Source organism: Ambystoma mexicanum, chromosome 5p (assembly GCF_040938575.1).
Source record: "Ambystoma mexicanum isolate Mex_15411 chromosome 5p, UKY_AmexF1_1, whole genome shotgun sequence".
NCBI lineage: Eukaryota > Metazoa > Chordata > Amphibia > Caudata > Ambystomatidae > Ambystoma > Ambystoma mexicanum.
Genome location: NC_090930.1, coordinates 1,152,249,143 through 1,152,268,334, shown reverse-complemented (window position 1 = coordinate 1,152,268,334; position 19,192 = coordinate 1,152,249,143). Strand labels below are relative to the sequence as shown.

The 19,192-nt window shown below is 50.6% G+C and overlaps 1 protein-coding gene across 1 annotated transcript in view; it reads left to right on the top strand.

The window, feature by feature from the left end:
- ALDH5A1 (aldehyde dehydrogenase 5 family member A1) overlaps positions 1 to 19,192 on the top strand; it is a 386,314-nt gene that overhangs the window by 305,067 nt on the left and 62,055 nt on the right. Inside the window, exon 8 of the mRNA XM_069613625.1 lies at positions 3,737 to 3,906. Within this exon, the coding sequence (XP_069469726.1) occupies positions 3,737 to 3,906 (170 nt within the window). The remainder of the gene's footprint in view (positions 1 to 3,736; positions 3,907 to 19,192) is intronic.

The following is a 19,192-nucleotide window of genomic DNA, read 5'->3' as shown; positions in this document are numbered from 1 at the left end:
CACCAGGGGTGGAGCTTATGAGGACGAGTATCATTGGTTGGGGGCAGTATGACCAAAGGATATTGATTGGCTATAGAGGAGACCCACAGATTTCTGTCTAAAGCTAAACTGCTTTCTTTTTTACAGAGGATTCCCAGCTTTATAGGGAACATTCATGAGCATGTGAATCCATGCAAGACCCATGCTGGAGAACAGGAGTTACAGGTAACTATCGTGTTCCTTACAGTAGAACATAAGAGGGGGAAAGTCAATCCAATGTAGATTTCACCAGACATCCCATGCCTCTGGAAAAAACAGGGGACTGGAAGAAAGGGAGTGGTATATGACACCCCTTATGATAAGTGCCGCCTTTGGGGGCTTGTGTTTTTATGGGGTCAAGGATACCCACAACCTGGGTGAAGTACAACTCAGTGATATAAGGGGGATCCCTCCGTGTCCCTCCTCGCGTTCCAAATCTTCATGAAAACAGGAGTCCGTATCATGCACTCTTTATCTCTCCATCAGAGGCAAGAAAGAAGGAAGAAATTGAGCTTTTTATGTTCCAGACCCATCCCAGTGCCAGCACATCAACCCTTCCCTAACCCACAGACCGCTGGCTCTCTTATTCCAAGAGAGCCATCTGGATAGAGAAAGTTCCCATTCATAAGGCCAGCTTCAGTGTACTTTTCATGACAGTGGGGCTTTCACACACTTGGAGATGGAAACGCGAACACCAGGTACTTCCTCAGAGACTTCACCCCCCTGATGTAGTCCTTGGGCCTATTTTCACCCTGCCCCCACCTCACTCACAGAAGCAATTTTCTTGCATCATTTCAGCATTTCAGCTCACAGAAGAGCAGCGGCTGGACCCGAATGCCACACAAATGATGAGACACTTCTGCCATACTACAAAATGGCAGAGAGCCTTTTTAAACCCCCAGTAGGCACCGGGGGTGGGGGGTTTATCTGTGTTGCTAATCAGTGAGGGAAAATGAAAATCAAAAGCTGAAACGACTAAGGGCAAACCGGGGTCCACTAGGAACTACAGCAGGGCCAATCATGAGATAAATGGCGATCGAGGCAGGAAGCTAACCAATCGCTAGATTTGCGATATCTGGGCAATCTGGAGAATTTGAAACGACTCTGAGAACTAGTATGGGCCAAATCCCAGACCTTGGCAGGAGCCAAGGACTAAGTAGAAACCTGAAGCCTATTAAAGGCTGAATGTTTTAGCCCAGGATGATGACTCAATGGGTGAGAATATCACATCCTGACAAAAACAGCAGAGCGCTGTAGCCCGAATATTGCCAAGAAACATGTTATGCGCTTTTCCACAGGGGCTGAAGTAAAGAAGCAGGCTGTGTTTTATATCCATGAGACTGTTAGTTAGATTTGGGAATCTTGACAAGTGATCATTTAGATAGGCCATTGAATCGTTTTAAGTAAATCCCATCTTAACAATTTTACAACAGCTATCCTCTTCTACCAATAATGCAGATTGGTGGATTGTGCCATTTTTGTGATTCTATGACACCTTTAACGTCCATCTTCCATTCATGTTAATATCACTTCCAAACAAGAGTCTTGAATGGGTGATGGCATAAAGGACAGTTATGTGATTGCCAACTGCTAAATGCATGCTGCTGTCCAGGTATATCTGTCATTCTACAGCTGATGGTACCTCTCACACTCAAAAAAGACCTGGGCACATGACCCATAGTTAGGAGTGCACTACCTTAGGCACTCTCTCATGAACGATTTATAAACATCAAACTCAAACAAAAAGTATATCAACGTTTCAATCTGACCATTTTCTGGTGGTCAAACCGCTTCTCTGATTTATTCCAAAAATGCATTTCGAACCATGAAGGTCCCTTTTCAGGCCTATATCTAGCCTGCATAAGTGACAACTTCATCCATATCAGCCACCAATCAAAACCCTTTGAAACCATCCACAATGTTTTTGAAATTACACAGTTGAAGATGGGGGGATCCTATTAGCGGTATTCAATAAAGCATCTGTTCCAGTCCTCATCACACACCCAATATCAACAAGGTGCATGGGAGAACATCACACACACCGACTTTCCATGAGGCACAATCGCATTCCTTATTTATTGGACATTTGTTTGGCACCTATACACAGGTGTTTGCAGGTGCCACAAGACAAGAAGGGGGTGGAGGGACATGGGAGTCACAAAAGTAGAACAAAAAACTGCTGTATTGGCCTTGTGACAATCCTACTGTGCAAGTGCATGACAAGGTGATACGTGAAAGGGGGCATAGAGGGAGAAGTGCAGGAGTGGGATACCCCACGGGTGGGGGCAGCCAAGTGCCAGGGGAAAAGGGGGAGGGGAAGGATGAGTGCGGTGGACAAGGATGAAGAAGTTGGGCTGGTCCGGGTAAGGGAGGCCGAGGGCAAATGCTGGCAAACACTTTTGTCTTTTTGAAGGACATTGTCCGAAAATGCATCAGACCCCGATCTGCCTCTGTCTCTAACGTACATTTAAAAAAAAAATACTCCACACATTTCAGCACTTTTATTCTCCTCTACAATGTTCCACAGGATTTCACATTATACAGAATAATGAATTATTGAATGTTCAGTGTGTTTAGCACACAAGGTCCTTACAACTTTCTTCATTACTCTACCAAGAAATCTGCAGCTCTTTCAATGTTGGTCCCTTTTACAAGAGGGTATTTTTTTGGTGACAGGACCACATACTTACTCAAAGCTATTATGAAATATTATTTTAAAATGTTATGCCAAGAGTGGTGCCCACTTCCCAAGGCTTGCACAGCAAATATATTTTTGCAGTTTTTCTGTTGTATCTAGCATGCAGTGTCTCATTTATGACTACTAAACGTGGCTAGTGTGCTAAAATGGCCACGCTACGTGATATGTGGCCATATTCTTGTTTGGCCTTCTTCCTGCGTTCCCAGGTCAAGTTCATGCACTTGCCCAGGAAGGTAGGGGGGGGGGTGATGGTCCTGGTGGTGGTGGTCCCGGTGGTGGTGGCCGTGATGGTGGTGGTCCCTTTGATGGTGGTGGTCCCGTTGGTGGTCCCACACTCCACATCAGTGGGGCATGAGTGAAACCAACAGTGGTTCCCGATTGGACCTCTGCTGGCTGTTTGAATGGTGCCGATCCTTACCATTGACCTGCAGGAACGAACTGGTGTTTGCAGGTGTGTGGTGGGTATGGGGCTGGGCAAGCTCTCTGCATGCATGCATTTCCACGTGTCCCTTGATTTATTCTTAAGGCCTGTTTTGCAGAGCGTTTCGATTTGGTTTCCTTTTTGTGTACAACACACAGATTAGTGTGAAGGAAAATAAATGTTTGACTGGGAGTACATTAGTCACCATGGTGACTAACATGTAGATATGAGATTTATAAAACGTGAACCTAGCTGGGAAGTAATGTAGCTCTGTACAAAGGCACACCGCGGGAGCTACAAGGGGAGGAGCAGTGTCTTCAGAGGGGGAGAAATGGGTTTGAGTGGACGGATACGTGCATGGTGATATTTCCTTTGAAGAGTGAGATCTTCAGTGTGTGATGGAGCAGGCATGTCATGTTTGCATTTGTAGATTGTTCCAGAGTGACTCTGAATAGCAGGAAAAGACCCGTTTCCTATAATTTTCCCCTCTTGCAGTTCTTTGTTTACAATTTATTGTACTTGTTAACTTGAGTGTCTGCACTCTGTATTCAATGTCTGTGTGGACCAGGTAGCTGAAACTGCATCTGTTTTTACTATAGGTCGAGAAACATGTCAGTGATGCAGTGAATCAAGGTGCGTGCATTGTCACTGGAGGCAAGCGTCACAGCTTGGGAAAGAACTTCTTTGAGCCAACTCTACTAAGCAATGTGACAACAAGCATGCTGTGCACACAGGAAGAGACATTTGGTCCTCTCGCACCAGTGATCAAGTAAGAATATACACTTCTTATTAAATAAAGTGGATATTATGCTACTATAAATGTAGGGACAAATATGCTTTATGAAATATTTTCTTTTTCTGAAAGCTGTTGTAGGAAAGCTTGTCTCATCAATTCCCTTAAGGGAGCTGAAATACCTCCAACCTGGTACCCATTTTCTGCTATGATTTGTTAGTTTCCCATGGTTAATTTGCTGCTGAAAAATGAGTTTACTTGTTATGATGAGTATGATGCAACCATATAATCTCCCTATATGCGGATGACGTTCTCCTATACGTTAGGGACCCACACCTGAACGTACAAACCATGTTAGAGGTCCTCGACAACTACGCCAAAGTCTCTGGAATACAGTTCAGAAAACAAAAGTCCTGCCTCTTCCCACTGGAGGATCAGAGAATCAAAAACATTTAAGACCTACCTTCAGTGGGTGTACAATGGCAAATAACCACATTCCGATACCTTGGGGTCAACATAAGGCAGACTCTGGAACTAATGCATGAATATAACACTATGGCTGCGCTACCAGCCCTACGCAAATCAATAGGTTTTTGGTCTAAGCTTCCCCTGTCTATGATGGGTAGAGCATCCATTATCAAAATGATTGTCCTTCCCAGGTTCCTTTATGGGTTTCAGAACGTACATTGCTACATCAAGGCTCTTTTTTTCACTAACTTGAGATCCTATTTCGGGAATTACTATGGGGGAGGGGGAAGGCACAAGATGGCGCTATCACACTAACCCTCTCATATAGATAAGGTGGAATTCAACTTCCAGACCTAGAGAAATAATACTTGGCGGCCCAACTTAGCTTCCTGGTTAAGTGGTTGTCGGACGAAGTCACGTACGAGACTACTTTAGTACGGCACTTAATTACCCCGGTACGACTGAAGGAGCTCATCTGGGAGCCCCGACAACTCTTGAGTGGAGTACCTTCACTAGCTACCCTTTGGAGGAAAATATGGCAAAGAACCAAGACACTCTTGCATCTGGAACATGCATACTCCCCCGAAACACTTATCTCGGACTTCTGCAAAACCAGTGTCGACCTAGCGACCATCAGACTGTGGGAAAGAAAGGGGGTTTACACATGGGGAGACTTATATATGGATGGCACATTTCGTGAATTCACCTCACTGCAGTCCAAAGATGATGTATCTAGCAGCCAATTTATATGGTACCAGAGGATTCGCAGGGTGGCACGGGCCAAGTGGGATGTATGGCCTGAGGAACCAGAAGCAGACCACTTTGTGACATTACTGTATAACCTCGGGGAGGGCTGGAAACCGGTGTCTCAAATATACGGCCACCTAAGGGACAACCCTAACCCCTGTAGCTCTGAATTGAGATCCAAATGGGAGAAAGATCTGGGGCCAGAGTTGGCCGACAGAGAGTGGGACAGGGCGCTTGCATTCCCAAAAGAGGTGTCCAGGAACACCAGGTTTAGAGTAATTCAACTGAATGTTTTAAACCGCGCATACCTAACTCCATACAGAATGGTTAAGTTCAACAAACAAGCTGTACCTGGTATAAAGCCGACAAGGCAGATCTTGTACACATGTTCTGGGAATGCACCAAGGTGCGGCGTCTCTGGGCCGAGGTGGAACAAACGTGCAGGAGGGCAGGCATGTCCCGATACGAATGGTCCCCTAGTGAATTTCTCTTAGGAACGTACCCGAGACCAGCTAAAATTAAGCACATTGTGAAGCTCATGGACATTGCATGTGTATTAACTAAAATAACCATTGCAATGGCATGGAAACAACCCAGTGGCCCACAATATAACTCATGGTACGGAGAGTTGGAGCGCTGGGTAGAAGCTGAAACCAAAGCTTGGGAGGATAGTGTTTCTAGATCTCCTGATGATGCAAGTATGGCGCTAGACGCCTGGAAAGCACTGACATGGAGTATGTTTCATCCCTCCGATGACAACCCCCCCACCCCCCGAACAACCCGCGCCACCATTACTGGACCTCACTGACTACAGAAGCATCTGAAACAGGTTATTCCACGGGTCTAGATTTCTCTGCCTCCCTCCCTCCACTCCTTACCCTTGCCCTGCTGACCTCGCCCTTAATCTGGTCTCACTCATGCCGAACTAAATCATCAACCACACAGACAGTTAACGTTGGTTTAATGTTATTGTTCCGTTATTTTTCACCTGCAATGCTCCATGTTGTAACATGCCTGCCTAGACGTGCAGCTGTTGTAACATTAAGAAATGCCAATAAAGAAATTTTAAAATAAATGAGTATGATGCAAAGAATGACATCATAAGGTGCAACCCCCACCCCCTGAAAAAAAAACTAAGCTTATTGATTTACATCTACAATATAATGGGTTTCCACACCTCACTTTTATTGTTGTCTTTGGTCATATCAGATGCTCCCTAATTAAAATAGAAGTTAATTGACCCTACTGGTGTTTGCCTATACACCTTAAAATATTGATAGCCATTCTTACTAGTTCACCTGAAGGCTGGCCTATTCAGGCATAACCGCGTCAGTATTGAGAGGAATGTCTGCTAAGGATGCCAAAGTAGCAGCATAGTAAGCATGATCTATCATAATGTTACTTTAAAATATAATGGGCCTCATTATAAGTTTGGGGGTGCAGTAAAAAAGTGATGGTAATACCGCTACTGCCACTTTTTTTGGCGGTAACTGACTTAAAACTGGATTTGCCAGGAGTACAGGATTGACCTCCAGCATGATGCTGAAGGTCAATCCTCCACTTAAGCACCAAAAATCGGCAGAATTGCCACTCGCATTAAATCTGCCAAAATCCCCATGGAGTCCTATGCAATCCCAAAAATGGTGACTAACGCCACCACACCACCACTCAGAATCCCGTAATAAGTTTAAGGAACCAAGCAGCATGCAGATGGAGTGTGCAGCGTTTTCCTCATTGCTGTTCTATACCTTTAAGGATGCTAAGCCTTCATGTGGTGCAGAGCACCAGCGCGGAGTACGGCGACGAGTTTACTGCAAACTCTTTAGTTTGGAGGTCTTCCGTGGCTTGGTGTATTTTCACTGGAGGAGTGTGCAGCATTTTCCTCACTGCTGTCCTATCACTTTAAGGAGGTTAAAAAGCCTTCCTGTGGTGAGGAGCGCTGACGCAGAGTTCAGCAATGAGTTCAGAAGCACGTTGGTCGACTGGCAGAAGGGCGCAGGAAGGATGGAAGAGGGATGTAACTTGCAGAGTTCAAAGCTGCATGAGGAAGGCAACAACCCGCTGCCTTCAGCCTCAGTCCAGCCAACCATAGGGACCATGGCTTCTGAGGTTGCCAGTAAGCCTAACAGAAAAGTTGCCTTCATAAACATTTCCTTAACACCAAATCTTGACTTTGTTTTGAGAACCCCACACCCACAGGGCGAAGCACGATCTCCCGACCTACAGTCTTTACATTGTGCATTACTGTCTCCAACGCTGAGAGCTGACTCTCTTCCGGCGACAAAAGAACAAACCCGACGAACATTTACCGGGACTGCAGATGCTCCCATGTGTGTCTCTGACGAGGAAGGCGGAACAGTCGACAGGGCCGATTCGGTGCCGGTGGTGTTGGTCTCCCCGAAACCGACCCTAGAGGGTGAGTCACGGGTGCCCTCGCTAACGAGTACCGCAGATATTTCTAATGACGTTTCCCAATGCGGTGACCATATTGATGAAGATATGCAGGCAAAAGACTTCAGCTTCAATAGGGTGAACATTGCATTTCTTAACCAAGCGTAGTCGGGTGCACAGCCACGGCTCACGTGCCCTGCGAACCAGATGGGTTCTCTGCCTACTTTGTCTCAAATTTCGCCACAGAGGATGCAGGTCTCCGCACAGGTACATAAACCAGTGTGTGGGACCTAATCTTCGTTGGCTCATGATCTCCACATGCCTTCCCTGCAATTGAGTCCTCCATCTATATTTGATCTAACAAATTCAGATTCTATGGTAGTCTTGGAGACCACAGGAAGGGGTGCCCCCTCCCTCCAAGTTAATTCACAGGCTTCACAGGCTGTTTTATCTGGGGTCCTTGAATATGAAATGGATAATCAATCTAGAAACCCCAAAACGGCTGTTAGGGCATCGGAGGTAGTTTGGGAGGGCACTGCCAACACCACTGGGGACGCTGTGCCGTCATCAGAGGCCCTTCCAAAGTCAATACCTGTTAAGGGGGCGACTTCATCTACATTGGCACGAGCAAACCGAAATGATTTTGCTAGGGGAGTATCACCCGGAGCAAAATTAACAGCTTTCTAATGACTTCAATTAAAATTCACAAGGAACTGTCTTTTTGATACACCGGGGCAACTATCTGATGAGATTTGGGAAGGAGCGGGGAAGGTACTGTGCCCCGCTCATTAAAAAAACATTTGCACCTTAAAACGAGATGGGGGCGTACGTTACAAGACTTTTACCAACAGGCAGTGAGTGGGTCCCCACAAGAGCAGAACCATGAGAACCAAAATCTGCAGTACCTAACAAAGAAGATACTGCTGTCGGTCCAACATACGGACGCAGGTGTCAGAAGTCGGAGGACCCCTGGTTACTACACCAGAAGGGGAACCCTATTTTAGGACTATAACAACTAAGAAACTCCCCCCATGGTCAGGCCCTAGGCCGAAAGGACCACAGACGGGGCGTGAGAATGCAGCTGAGCGAAACTCTGAGAAACCACCAGCAACATCGGAAGGGTCAGGAAATATAACCGTTACAGAAAGACTGAGCAATTTGGGCACCCAGCGATCTGTCGACTCTTGGCACACCAATAAGCAAGGTTCGGACTACACCCCTTTGCCCCCCCCTCGCGTCACAGCCTCAAAACCTTTAATCAACTTCAGAATCTTCAAAAGTACTCAAACAGCAACTCAATCAATTAAAAAAACAGAATTTCTTTGACCTGTTCGCCATCCCGGCAAGTCCTCCTTATCCATTGCACTGGCGGTATTTACAAAGCTATTCAAGGCACTAAATGACAAAACCACGTTGATGGCAATGGTCCATTCCAAACTGTTATTCTTTGAGGGCTTCATTACTGCTTCAGAGCTAAGGAACTACAAAAAGAAGGCACCATCGATGACACAGGACCAGCATGCACAGACATCAATGACCGTTCCCACTTAGACTCGCATCTATGAGGACCAGTAACACGGACCAGGTTGACAGGGAAGTCAGTAAGGGCTCCGGGACGGTATCGGTGGGAAAGGGCCCAACTAATGGAGATCCTGTGGTCTAGGCCCACAAAGTTGAAACAAGAATTGTTGGCAATGCAAACCAGGAGTTTCTTCATCTTTTCCCAGAAGCGGATAAAGAAAACCAAAGACCAACTGCTGACAAACTTCCTCGAGAAGACCTTGCATTGCCGCAACAACTCCAAGGAATCATTGAAATTAGGTAGAGATGCCTCAGCCACTAACTAATGGCATAAAGGGCACATCACAAGTGTTGAAATCCTCTCATCCTTTGTTGTTGTTATCTGACTGTGAAGATGTCGAGAGGTCAGATGGTCTAGAGGAAGGCGGCACAACATCCAAGGACCTAAAAAGCTTATTGGTTTATTCAATAGAGGACTCGGAGATCGAACTGGAAGCCAACCAGGCGCTCCGAGCGACGAGTCCAACTCAGAATAAAAGCCTATACACTTTGGTTGGACAAACCCTCACGGGAGATAAATCGCCAGAATTTTTAACACTGGCTGAAAAAAGGCAAAGGGTCTGGGGAAAAACATCAAGAAGCTGGAAAGCTCATGGACAAGGACAACCGAGTTGGAAACAATCCAGGGCCCAGATGATCAGCCCCTGAGCAGAAAGGCAGTGGGCAGGGTCGATGCCAGGTCCAATTTTCCCCAGAGTTAGCCAACTGGCAGGCATACCTCCATCAGGATGTCAAACTTGTAGGAGTTGCCGGGGCTCTAAGAACAGCTCACACGGGACGCTTCAGCACGAAACCCTCAACAGGGAACAGGCACGCATGAGAGGGACCGGGTAGACCACGGGACTCTCTCCCACAAGCTCGGCCACAAAGCGGGAAAAATGTTCGCTCAGTCAAACTGGAGCGAATACAAGACAAGGATTGAACAGAAAAAGTGTAATGGATTTGTTACACTGTATCCCGAACCTCTGCCAAGTGGTGTCTGGGGACCTAAAAATCATCGAATTTGTGGATGAGTCACGCACATATAGCGTTTACCTCCATATTTATCCAGCATGGGGTCTGGCATGGATTCACATGCTCATGAATATTCCCCGTCGTCAGGCTGGGAATCCTCGGTAAAGAAAAAACCAGTATCAGTTTCGTTTCTGATCTGTCTTTCGTAGCAATAACCAATCACTGGTCTCTGCGTCATACTGACCACAGCCAATGACTGCCCTCTACCTAAGCACCGCCTCTGGCAGCCATCTTCAGATTTTTACCGCACGTTCATGTGTTGGGATCCTCGTGCTATTGCTCTCGAGCGTTAGTGCTATTTTTTCGCGCTTTTCACAAAAAACTTCGATTCTTCGGTCAAAAGAGCCTCAAGCTCCACCGATCCTACATCCGATCAACGGGGACCCGTGTCGGATTCGTCTGTGCCCCTCAAGGGTGAAGATTTCGTCGAGCTACACTTCGGAGGACTCCAGAAGCTTCTCAGGCCCGGTCTCGGAGATGGCCCAGGAGAAGGGAAGCTCGACGCCCGGAAAGCTGTTCAGGGTCTGCCCTGGATGCCAGCTGCAGAACGTCTTTAAGGAGGACGAACACTCTTTCTGCCTTTACTGCCTTCATGAGGACAAAACGCACGTGGAAAAGGACTGTGCGTTTTGCGGCAACATGTCGGAACGGACCATGAAGGACCGTCATCAACGTCTCGCCAACTGGCTGGAGGTTAAGAGCCCGTCTGGCGAGAAGAAGAAGAAATCCGAGCGGTCTTCTAAGACCTTTGAGGGCGCCCCGGCGACGGGGGCCCAACATAAGGCCAAGCACCGCGAGTCCGCTGGCACCGGGAGCGCCGAACGGTCGGGCTCTACGGGCGCCAGGCAGGGCGCACCCTCCCCGGCGCCATCAACCACGAGCCAACGCTCTGGGTCGGGTAAGAGGAAGGCCGAGCACCCGGCGAAGCTCCTGGAGAGGCCCCGGTCGAGCTCTAAGGCAGAGGAGGAGCGTGGCAGTGCCCCCTCCCTCAAGGATAAGGCGGTGAGCGCACCTAAGGTGGTGAAGGCCTTGATCCATCCGACCAAGCCCTCTATCGAAACGGTCGCGGCGGCCCTGGCCCAGCCTGTGGAGGCTGCACCAGTGGTGGCGACCTCAGGGCCCAGAATCTCCCTGCCTCCTCGGAGGGAGTCTTCTTTTGTGCCCATCGATAGGACCCCCGTGAAACCCTCCGTGGGGAAGAAGGGGGGGCAGGGCGTCGTCGTAGATTCGGCCTCAACCTCAGAAGAGGAGCTGATCGAGGTCTTAAGCCACGGCCTTGGCGTGGAACAAGACCAGCCCGTCGGAATGGGCCCCGACGCAGGTGACGACGACGACATCGTCGAGGATACCGACGGGGCCCCTGCTCGCCCGTCGGATTCCCCTCTGCCAACGCCGCGAGACAACTCGGCGGCCATTTTGTTGGCCATACAGTCCTTATGCACTGAGATAAGGACGAGGCTACCGTTACCGACGGAGGAACCTCTCCCGTCGGGGGATCCAGAACCGGGACCTTCTGGTGTTCCCCCTACCAAGAAAAGAAGGATCCATCCTCCACCTCCTTTTCAACCGTCGCGCCCCGTCCAGCCCTCCTCCCCATCCACCCGAGGGGATGATACGGGGACTGACACGGCAGCGACGGGTACGGACGACGAGGCATACGACGAGGATTTTCCGTCGTCGCCTCCCACCAGGGCTTCTCCGCCCGACGAGATCGGATCTTTCCACTCCATGATCTCCAGGGCTTCCGAGCTTTTCCAACTCTGCCCTGAGGAGAAGAAAAAGGAAGGCTTCCTTTATCAGCGGCGCGAGGCCAAGAGGAAGACGGTCCTCGCAGTGCCTCTGTTGGACGACATTTGGGATGAGGGCCTTTCCCTCCTCAAGAACCCTTCCACGACGCCAGCTAGAAGAGACCGGTACGAGAAGAAGTACCGGGTCCCAGACACGGCCCCCCTATGCCTCCGGGCGCAGCCTACCCCGGACTCCGTCGTCTCCGCGGCAGCCAGGAAGAAAGCAGGGGGGGGTGCGGCCTCCACATCGACTTCCCCGCCGGACGGCGAGGGAAAGAAATTGGATACTATGGGACGTAGAGTCATCTCGTCGGCAGCGACGACGATTAAAGCGGCCAACGCCTTGGCTATCGTGGCCCGCTACGACAGGGAGCTCTGGTACAAGATGGCTCCCCTGCTGGATTTTCTGCCGGACGACAAGAGGGCGGAGGCCCTTGAGATCCTCCAGGAAGGTGAAGTGGCTTCGGACCACGCCATCACCGTGGCAACGGACATCGCCGACGCGGGGTTCTGCCAGATGGGCAACGGCGTTTGCCTTCGACGTCGTGGATGGCTCAAAGCTACGGACTTTCGGCAGGACGTCCAGACCAGAGTCCTGGACATGCCCTTCGACGGGAACAACCTGTTTGGGAAGACGGTGGACGATTCCCTCCAGGCCATCAAGGCGGATACTGAGACGGCCCGGGCCCTTGGAGTCCTGCAGCAACGACGGACGCCCTTTCGGAGCGGCGGAGGCAAGGGCGCCTCCAAAGGTTCCGGCGGCGGTTTCTCTTCCTACCGTCAATCGGCCCGCTCGTCGTCGCAAGAGGCCTACAGAGGACGAGGCAAGTCTAGCGGACCCCGCCGTCGTCGCCAAGGAGGTCAAGGCGGCAAGGCCGCGTCCAAGCAGGATTGAACCGGCCGTGGGGTCGGGCCCCCACCGAAGCACCCCGGTGGGAGGCCGGCTGGCGGGCTTCGTCAGCGTGTGGGAGTCCATCTCCACCGACCGTTGGGTGCTGGACGCCCTGGCCCGGGGCCACGCGCTCGAGTTTCAAAGAAGGTGCCCGCGCGTCCCCCCCGTGGCCAGGAAAGAACTTCACGTCCCTCAACTTCTCCTGGAGGTAAAGGCGATGCTCAGGAAGGGCGCCATCGAACTCGTCCCAAAGAGGCTTCGGGGCTCCGGAGTCTACTCGCGATACTTCCTCGTGAAGAAGAAGACGGGAGGATGGCGCCCCATCCTAGACCTGCGACGGCTGAACAAGTTCATCAAGGCGCAGAAGTTCCGGATGGTCACCCTACAGCACGTCCTGGGTCAACTGGAGTAAGGAGACTTCCTATCGTCGTTGGATTTGGAGGATGCCTACTTCCACATTCCAATCCTAAAGGGGCACCGAAAATTCCTCAGGTTCGTGGTCCAAGGGCGTCATTACCAGTTCAAAGCCCTTCCCTTCGGACTACGGTCGGCACCCAGGGTATTCACCAAGTGCCTCGCACCGGTGGCGGCGCAGCTGCGCCGCGAGGGGATTCACGTCTACCCCTACCTGGACGACTGGCTCATCCGCGCCAAGACGAAGGAGCTCGCCGTGGTCCACACAGCAAGGACCGTCCAACTCCTCACGGACCTGGGATTCTCCGTGAACTACGCCAAATCCCACCTGGTGCCCGCGCAAGTCGCACTGTTTCTGGGAGCGAGGCTCGACACAGTGTCCCTTCTGGCCTCCCCGTCGGAGGAGAGGACCAGGACCATCTTGGGCAAAGTGCAACGGATGTTGGTGGCCGACGCGGCCAAAGTGAGATCCATCAAGTCCCTCCTCGGGATGATGTCTTCCTGCATCTACCTCATTCCCATGTGCAGGCTCCGGATGCGCCCGTTGCAAGAATTCCTGGATGCGCGCTGGATCCAGACGACGGGCAGCTTCGAAGAAAGGATCAAGCTCGACGAGAGTTTCCGACGAGCGATACGGTGGTGGGGCACCCGCGCGCATCTGACGGCGGGCATGGACTTCCAGACCCCAGCCCACCAGGAGACTGTGACCACGGATGCCTCCCTGGAAGGGTGGGGAGCGCACACCGAAAATCTGCACGCGAGGGGACTCTGGCTCCCGACGGAGAAGTCCCTGCATATCAACGTCCTGGAGCTCCGTGCAGTGTTTTGGGCCCTCAGGTCCTTCCTTCCGTCCCTGAAGGGCAAGGTGGTGAGGATCTTCACCGACAACACCACCACCATGTTTTACATCAGGAAACAGGGCGGAACCAGGTCCCCAGCGCTGTCCAAGGAGGCGCAGGACCTGTGGCATTGGGCCGTCGCCCAAGGGATTTTTCTGGTGCCGTTTCATCTGGCAGGGATAAAAAACACCATCGCCGACTCACTCAGCAGGGAGCTGCGCTCGTGCCACGAGTGGGAACTACGGCAGGATCTGGTGGATCGCCTCTTCCGACGGTGGGGCACACCCCAGATCGACCTGTTCGCGACGGCTACGAACACCAAGTGCCGGAGGTTCGCCAGCAGGTTTCCCCAGACGAGGAGCATGGGCGATGCTTTCTCGTTCCCCTGGGAGGGCCTGTTCCTCTACGCGTTCCCTCCCTTGCCTCTGCTAATCCGGCTCGTCAACCAGCTCAAGAGGTCACGGTGCAGGATGATCCTCGTCGCACCTGCGTGGCCGAGGCAGATATGGTTCCCGGACCTTCTGGACTTGTCAGCGTCCCCGCCGATCAAGCTGCCGGCGGACGCGGATCTACTCTCCAGGGAAGGAGGCGCCATCCTCCACCACGACCCGAAGTCGCTGAACTTGCAGGCCTGGCTCCTGCAGCGCTAGAGTTTGGAGGATACGACATACCGGCCGATTGCAGAGAGGTTCTTGCAAAGGCCAGGGCGTCCTCGACTCTTAAATGCTACGGACACAAATGGAAGAGGTTCTCTGTCTGGTGCCACGCACAGAAGTTTAACCCTCTACGGATTACGGCTCCCCAAGTACTGCCGTACCTGCTGACGCTGGCCAAAGCTGGACTGGCACACGCGTCCATCAAGATTCATCTTGCTGCGATCTCCCGATACACCAGAACCACGGGGCGGACGTCCTTGTGGTCTCATCGTCTGGTGAAAGAGTTCATGAAGGGACTATTCAGATCGTTCCCGCCGGTGAAGGCTCCGGCCCCGGCGTGGGAGCTCAACGTGGTGCTGACCAAGCTCATGGGACCTCCGTTCGAGCCTCTGCACTCGGCACCGTTGAAGTTTCTATCGTGGAAAACAGCTTTTCTTGTGGCCATCACCTCCGCACGACGAGTGGGAGAGATCCAGGCCCTTTCCTGCAAGGCCCCGTACTTGACTTTCCACGACACGAGGGTAGTGCTCAGGACGCACCCCTCCTTCATGCCCAAGGTACCGTCGGACTTCCATCTCAATGAACCCTTGGTGTTACCTGTGTTCTTCCCGTCGCCTTCGTCGCCGGCTGAGAGGACTTTGCACTCGCTGGATGTAGCTAGAGCGCTGAAGTTCTACGTGGACCGCACGAAGGGTTTTCGGAAGACGTCACAACTCTTTGTGAACTTTGGACCTGTCAATCAGGGGAAGGCTCTCTCGAAGGCTTCCATCTCCAGATGGCTCTCCGGCTGTATCATGTACTGTCACCGGTTGGCAAACCGACCGCTGCCTGGCCGTCCGAGAGCCCATTCCACCAGAGCGATCGCAGCTACCACGGCGTTCCTATCTGGTGTGCCCCTGCTGGACATATGCAGGGCTGCTACGTGGAGGTCGACGCACACCTTCACGAAATTCTACTGCGTCGACCGGGATTCCAGGGAGGAGTCCAGGGTCGGCCAAGCAGTGCTGCGCAACCTGTTCGCCTGAGGTGGGCCTGGTGAGGAGGTAAGATGCTTAATGTTGAGTTGATGTGATGCTTAATGTTGAGCCTTCGCCACCTCCCGTGGTTGTGCATGTGTGTACTGCTATGTATTCTTTATTCATGAGCATGTGAATCCATGCCAGACCCCATGCTGGAGAAGGAACAAGTTACTTACCTGTAACTGTTGTTCTCCAGCATGGGTCTGGCATGGATTCACATGCGAACCCTCCCGCCTACCCCTCTGCGGCTCTTCACTTGGTCATACTGCCACTTCACGTGCTTCCAAATCTGAAGATGGCTGCCAGAGGCGGTGCTTAGGTAGAGGGCAGTCATTGGCTGTGGTCAGTATGACGCAGAGACCAGTGATTGGTTATTGCTACGAAAGACAGATCAGAAACGAAACTGATACTGGTTTTTTCTTTACCGAGGATTCCCAGCCTGACGACGGGGAATATTCATGAGCATGTGAATCCATGCCAGACCCATGCTGGAGAACAACAGTTACAGGTAAGTAACTTGTTCCAACTTCTCCGGTGGTGAGGGGAATGTTGTTTGATGCAGCAGAAAGCTTTTTAATGTTGGGTTTCGATCTTATAGCGGTGAAAGAACCTGCTGGGGTACAATGCACAGCCCCTGGTCAGGGGGACCACAGACCCTGTGACCATCGCCAAAATGATCAAATTAGGAGGATCGTCAAAGACCTACCATAGTGTAGTGGACTGAGCAGTCAACCTGAAAGGCAAAACTTTCAAGACCCTTTGTGTACGAAACGAGTTCCTCAAGGGCCCAGATCTAACTTAATATATCAATCCTGACTGATAATATAACTGGACTGAGAAGAGAGGTCAGGACTGGCCCCAAGAATGACCCAGTTAACATGGACCGCTTTTCCTGGACATGGCTGTCGGGAGCTCTGGCCAGTAACAGAAGCTCATAGCTATTCAAGGAGGCCCCTCCGCAACAGCTGAGGATAGCTTTGTGGAACACGAAGGGTTTCAAACACCTCACGATAAAGAGCAACATGAACTTGGGGGGGATTACGACCTTTTGTGTGCCCAAGAGACTTGTCTCTGTCAGAAACCAAGCGTGGATGGATACAATATAACCCTGAGCCCTGCCACATAAGGCCCTAAAGGAAGACCAATATCAGGCCTCCTACCGGCAATCAAGTCAGGAAGTGGCCTTAATTTAATTAAGGTGGCATTTTCCAACATGATTGCCCAGGAAATCATAGTGGGATGGTCGCCACCTACGGACGAGCATGGCCAGGTCATAGTACTTCGCCTGGCAATCATAAATCTATATTGAAGACCCTTTCGAACAAAGCCTTTCCGAATCTGGTGGCATCCTTGATAGACAATGCATATATTAACCATGACACTGCCAATGCCATTCTGTGTGGCTATCTAAACGCCAATTGTCTCTTGGGGGACCTCACTGCAAAAAGTGTGTACAGGAAAATACCTCAGCATCAAGAGGAGTCTTGTGGCAATCCCTTATGGCATCAATGGAAATGCATAGGTTGAATTGATATTGATATTTAATTTCTATCGCGCTCGTACACAAGTGTTTCAGAGTGTGACAAGGCAAGGGAGAGGAACAGGGGAGAACAAAATGACGATCTTACTAAGCCCAGTGAAATTGAAAGCGCGCAAGTGCATGGGAGAGGGGTAGGGGAAAAGTGCATGGAAGAGGGGGAGGGGAAAAGTGCACGGAAGGGGGAGAAGTGGAGAGTGCGGAGCAAAGAAGAAACAGATAAATAATAATAAATGAACAAATAATAAAGGCAACAAACAGTGGTAGTGCAGCCAGCAACTGGCAAGTGCTGGGTTTAAGGCAGCAGACAGGGTAGGTCTGATAAGTGCAGGAAGGAAAAAGTGTGGGCTGTATGGGTACAGATATAGACCCCAGTGCAAGGGGTGGCCCGGAGGCAGTGCGGGAAGGTGGCAGGGTGAGCAGGTACCTGGGTCAAAAGGACAGAGGGTGGCCAGGTGCACGGTGCCAAGAGAACAGATCAGCAGGGGAGAGGGGGAGCAAAGGCCGAAGCAAAGAGGAAGGTCTTGAGGTGCTTCTCCGGAAACAGAGATAGTTCTCCTCAAGTTTTAGAGTGGCAGGGAGGCTGTTCCAGAGGAAGGCCCCAGCCGAAGACAGAAGTCTACACCCAGATTGTTTCTTTGAAAAACGACTGACCCTGAGGGAGTTGGAGGAGCGAAGAGCTCTAGAGTGGAGGTATTTGCGGAGGGATAGCTGAAGGCATTTTGGACCCATGCCCCAGAAATGGCCAAATGCTGGAGGACGTCCCCCCGCATGTAACCTGGTCGAGAGAAGGACAGTAGGCCGTCAGACTGTTTTTGTCTCCAGGAATTTATCTTTCGTTAATGCTTCAAAGTGGTGGACACGACGAACAGTAATCACAATCTGTTGACCATGTCCTGAGTAGTAGCCCCCAGTTGTGACATAATAAGATTGGAGGCCCCTGTAATTGAGTGCAATAGAGGGACAAGATTGAGAGTGTCAAGGGACTCAATACTCAATAGAACTTTTCACAGCCCGATTTGCAAACAACTACTTGGTGGTTCAGTGGACTACACACCACTACTTGAATGCTTTCACTCGAAAAATCGGGGAACGCCTCGGGGAGAAATCTCTACACTACACTCCTACAATGCACTCCTGGTTGCAAAAAGAAAGGGGCTGAGGAGGATTAAATGAAGAGCTGTTAACTTTAAACATCTGGATGACTTGCTCGGAGCCAGAACGGCAGCCTTATACTACAAAAACTGGCTCTGCTCCCACACGTCATATATGTATCAGCACGACTCTGAAACCATGCTGAAAGCATTCTGTCGGAGGACCGTGATTCTGGTCCCTGGTGTAAAGACCGGAGGGGGGTGTCTGTACTCCTGCTCTCTATATGGCAGAGGAGAGGCACGGAGAACCCCAGCCAAGATTCTCTATTACGGTATCTATGGTCGAGCAATCAAGCCCTAGCTTCTCAGGAGGTTATGCGGGCTGGTTCTGAAGTACAGTGTAGTCCCCAAGCACCCACAAAGGAATGTCCACACAATGTATTAGTTAAAACAGTTTTTATATAAATAAGGTTCAATGTTATATACACTATCACGATAATAAACTTTTTGCTCCGACAATTCTAAAATGGTAATTATATACAGTTCTATGTGGTACCACAATTACACAGATACCATTACAATGCATCAACTGTACTCTGTTCAAATAGCATACAAATCAACACAGCAAAAACGATATCAACCATAGACAAGTTGGTTAGACAATTGGCAGACTACTGGACCCATTTACCTGGGCACAGTTCTGTAGGAGGATCACCCCACCTGGGCAACCTGTAAATGAAGATGCACTACAAGCCCAGTCCATATATTGTCTATTAAAGTCTTATCTTCTTCTATAATTCTGCAACCCAAATGTGTTGGAGAGTTCTTCGTCGGGGAATCGACTGGCCCTTCTTGAGTGCACTCCCTTTCAGGCAGGAGCCAC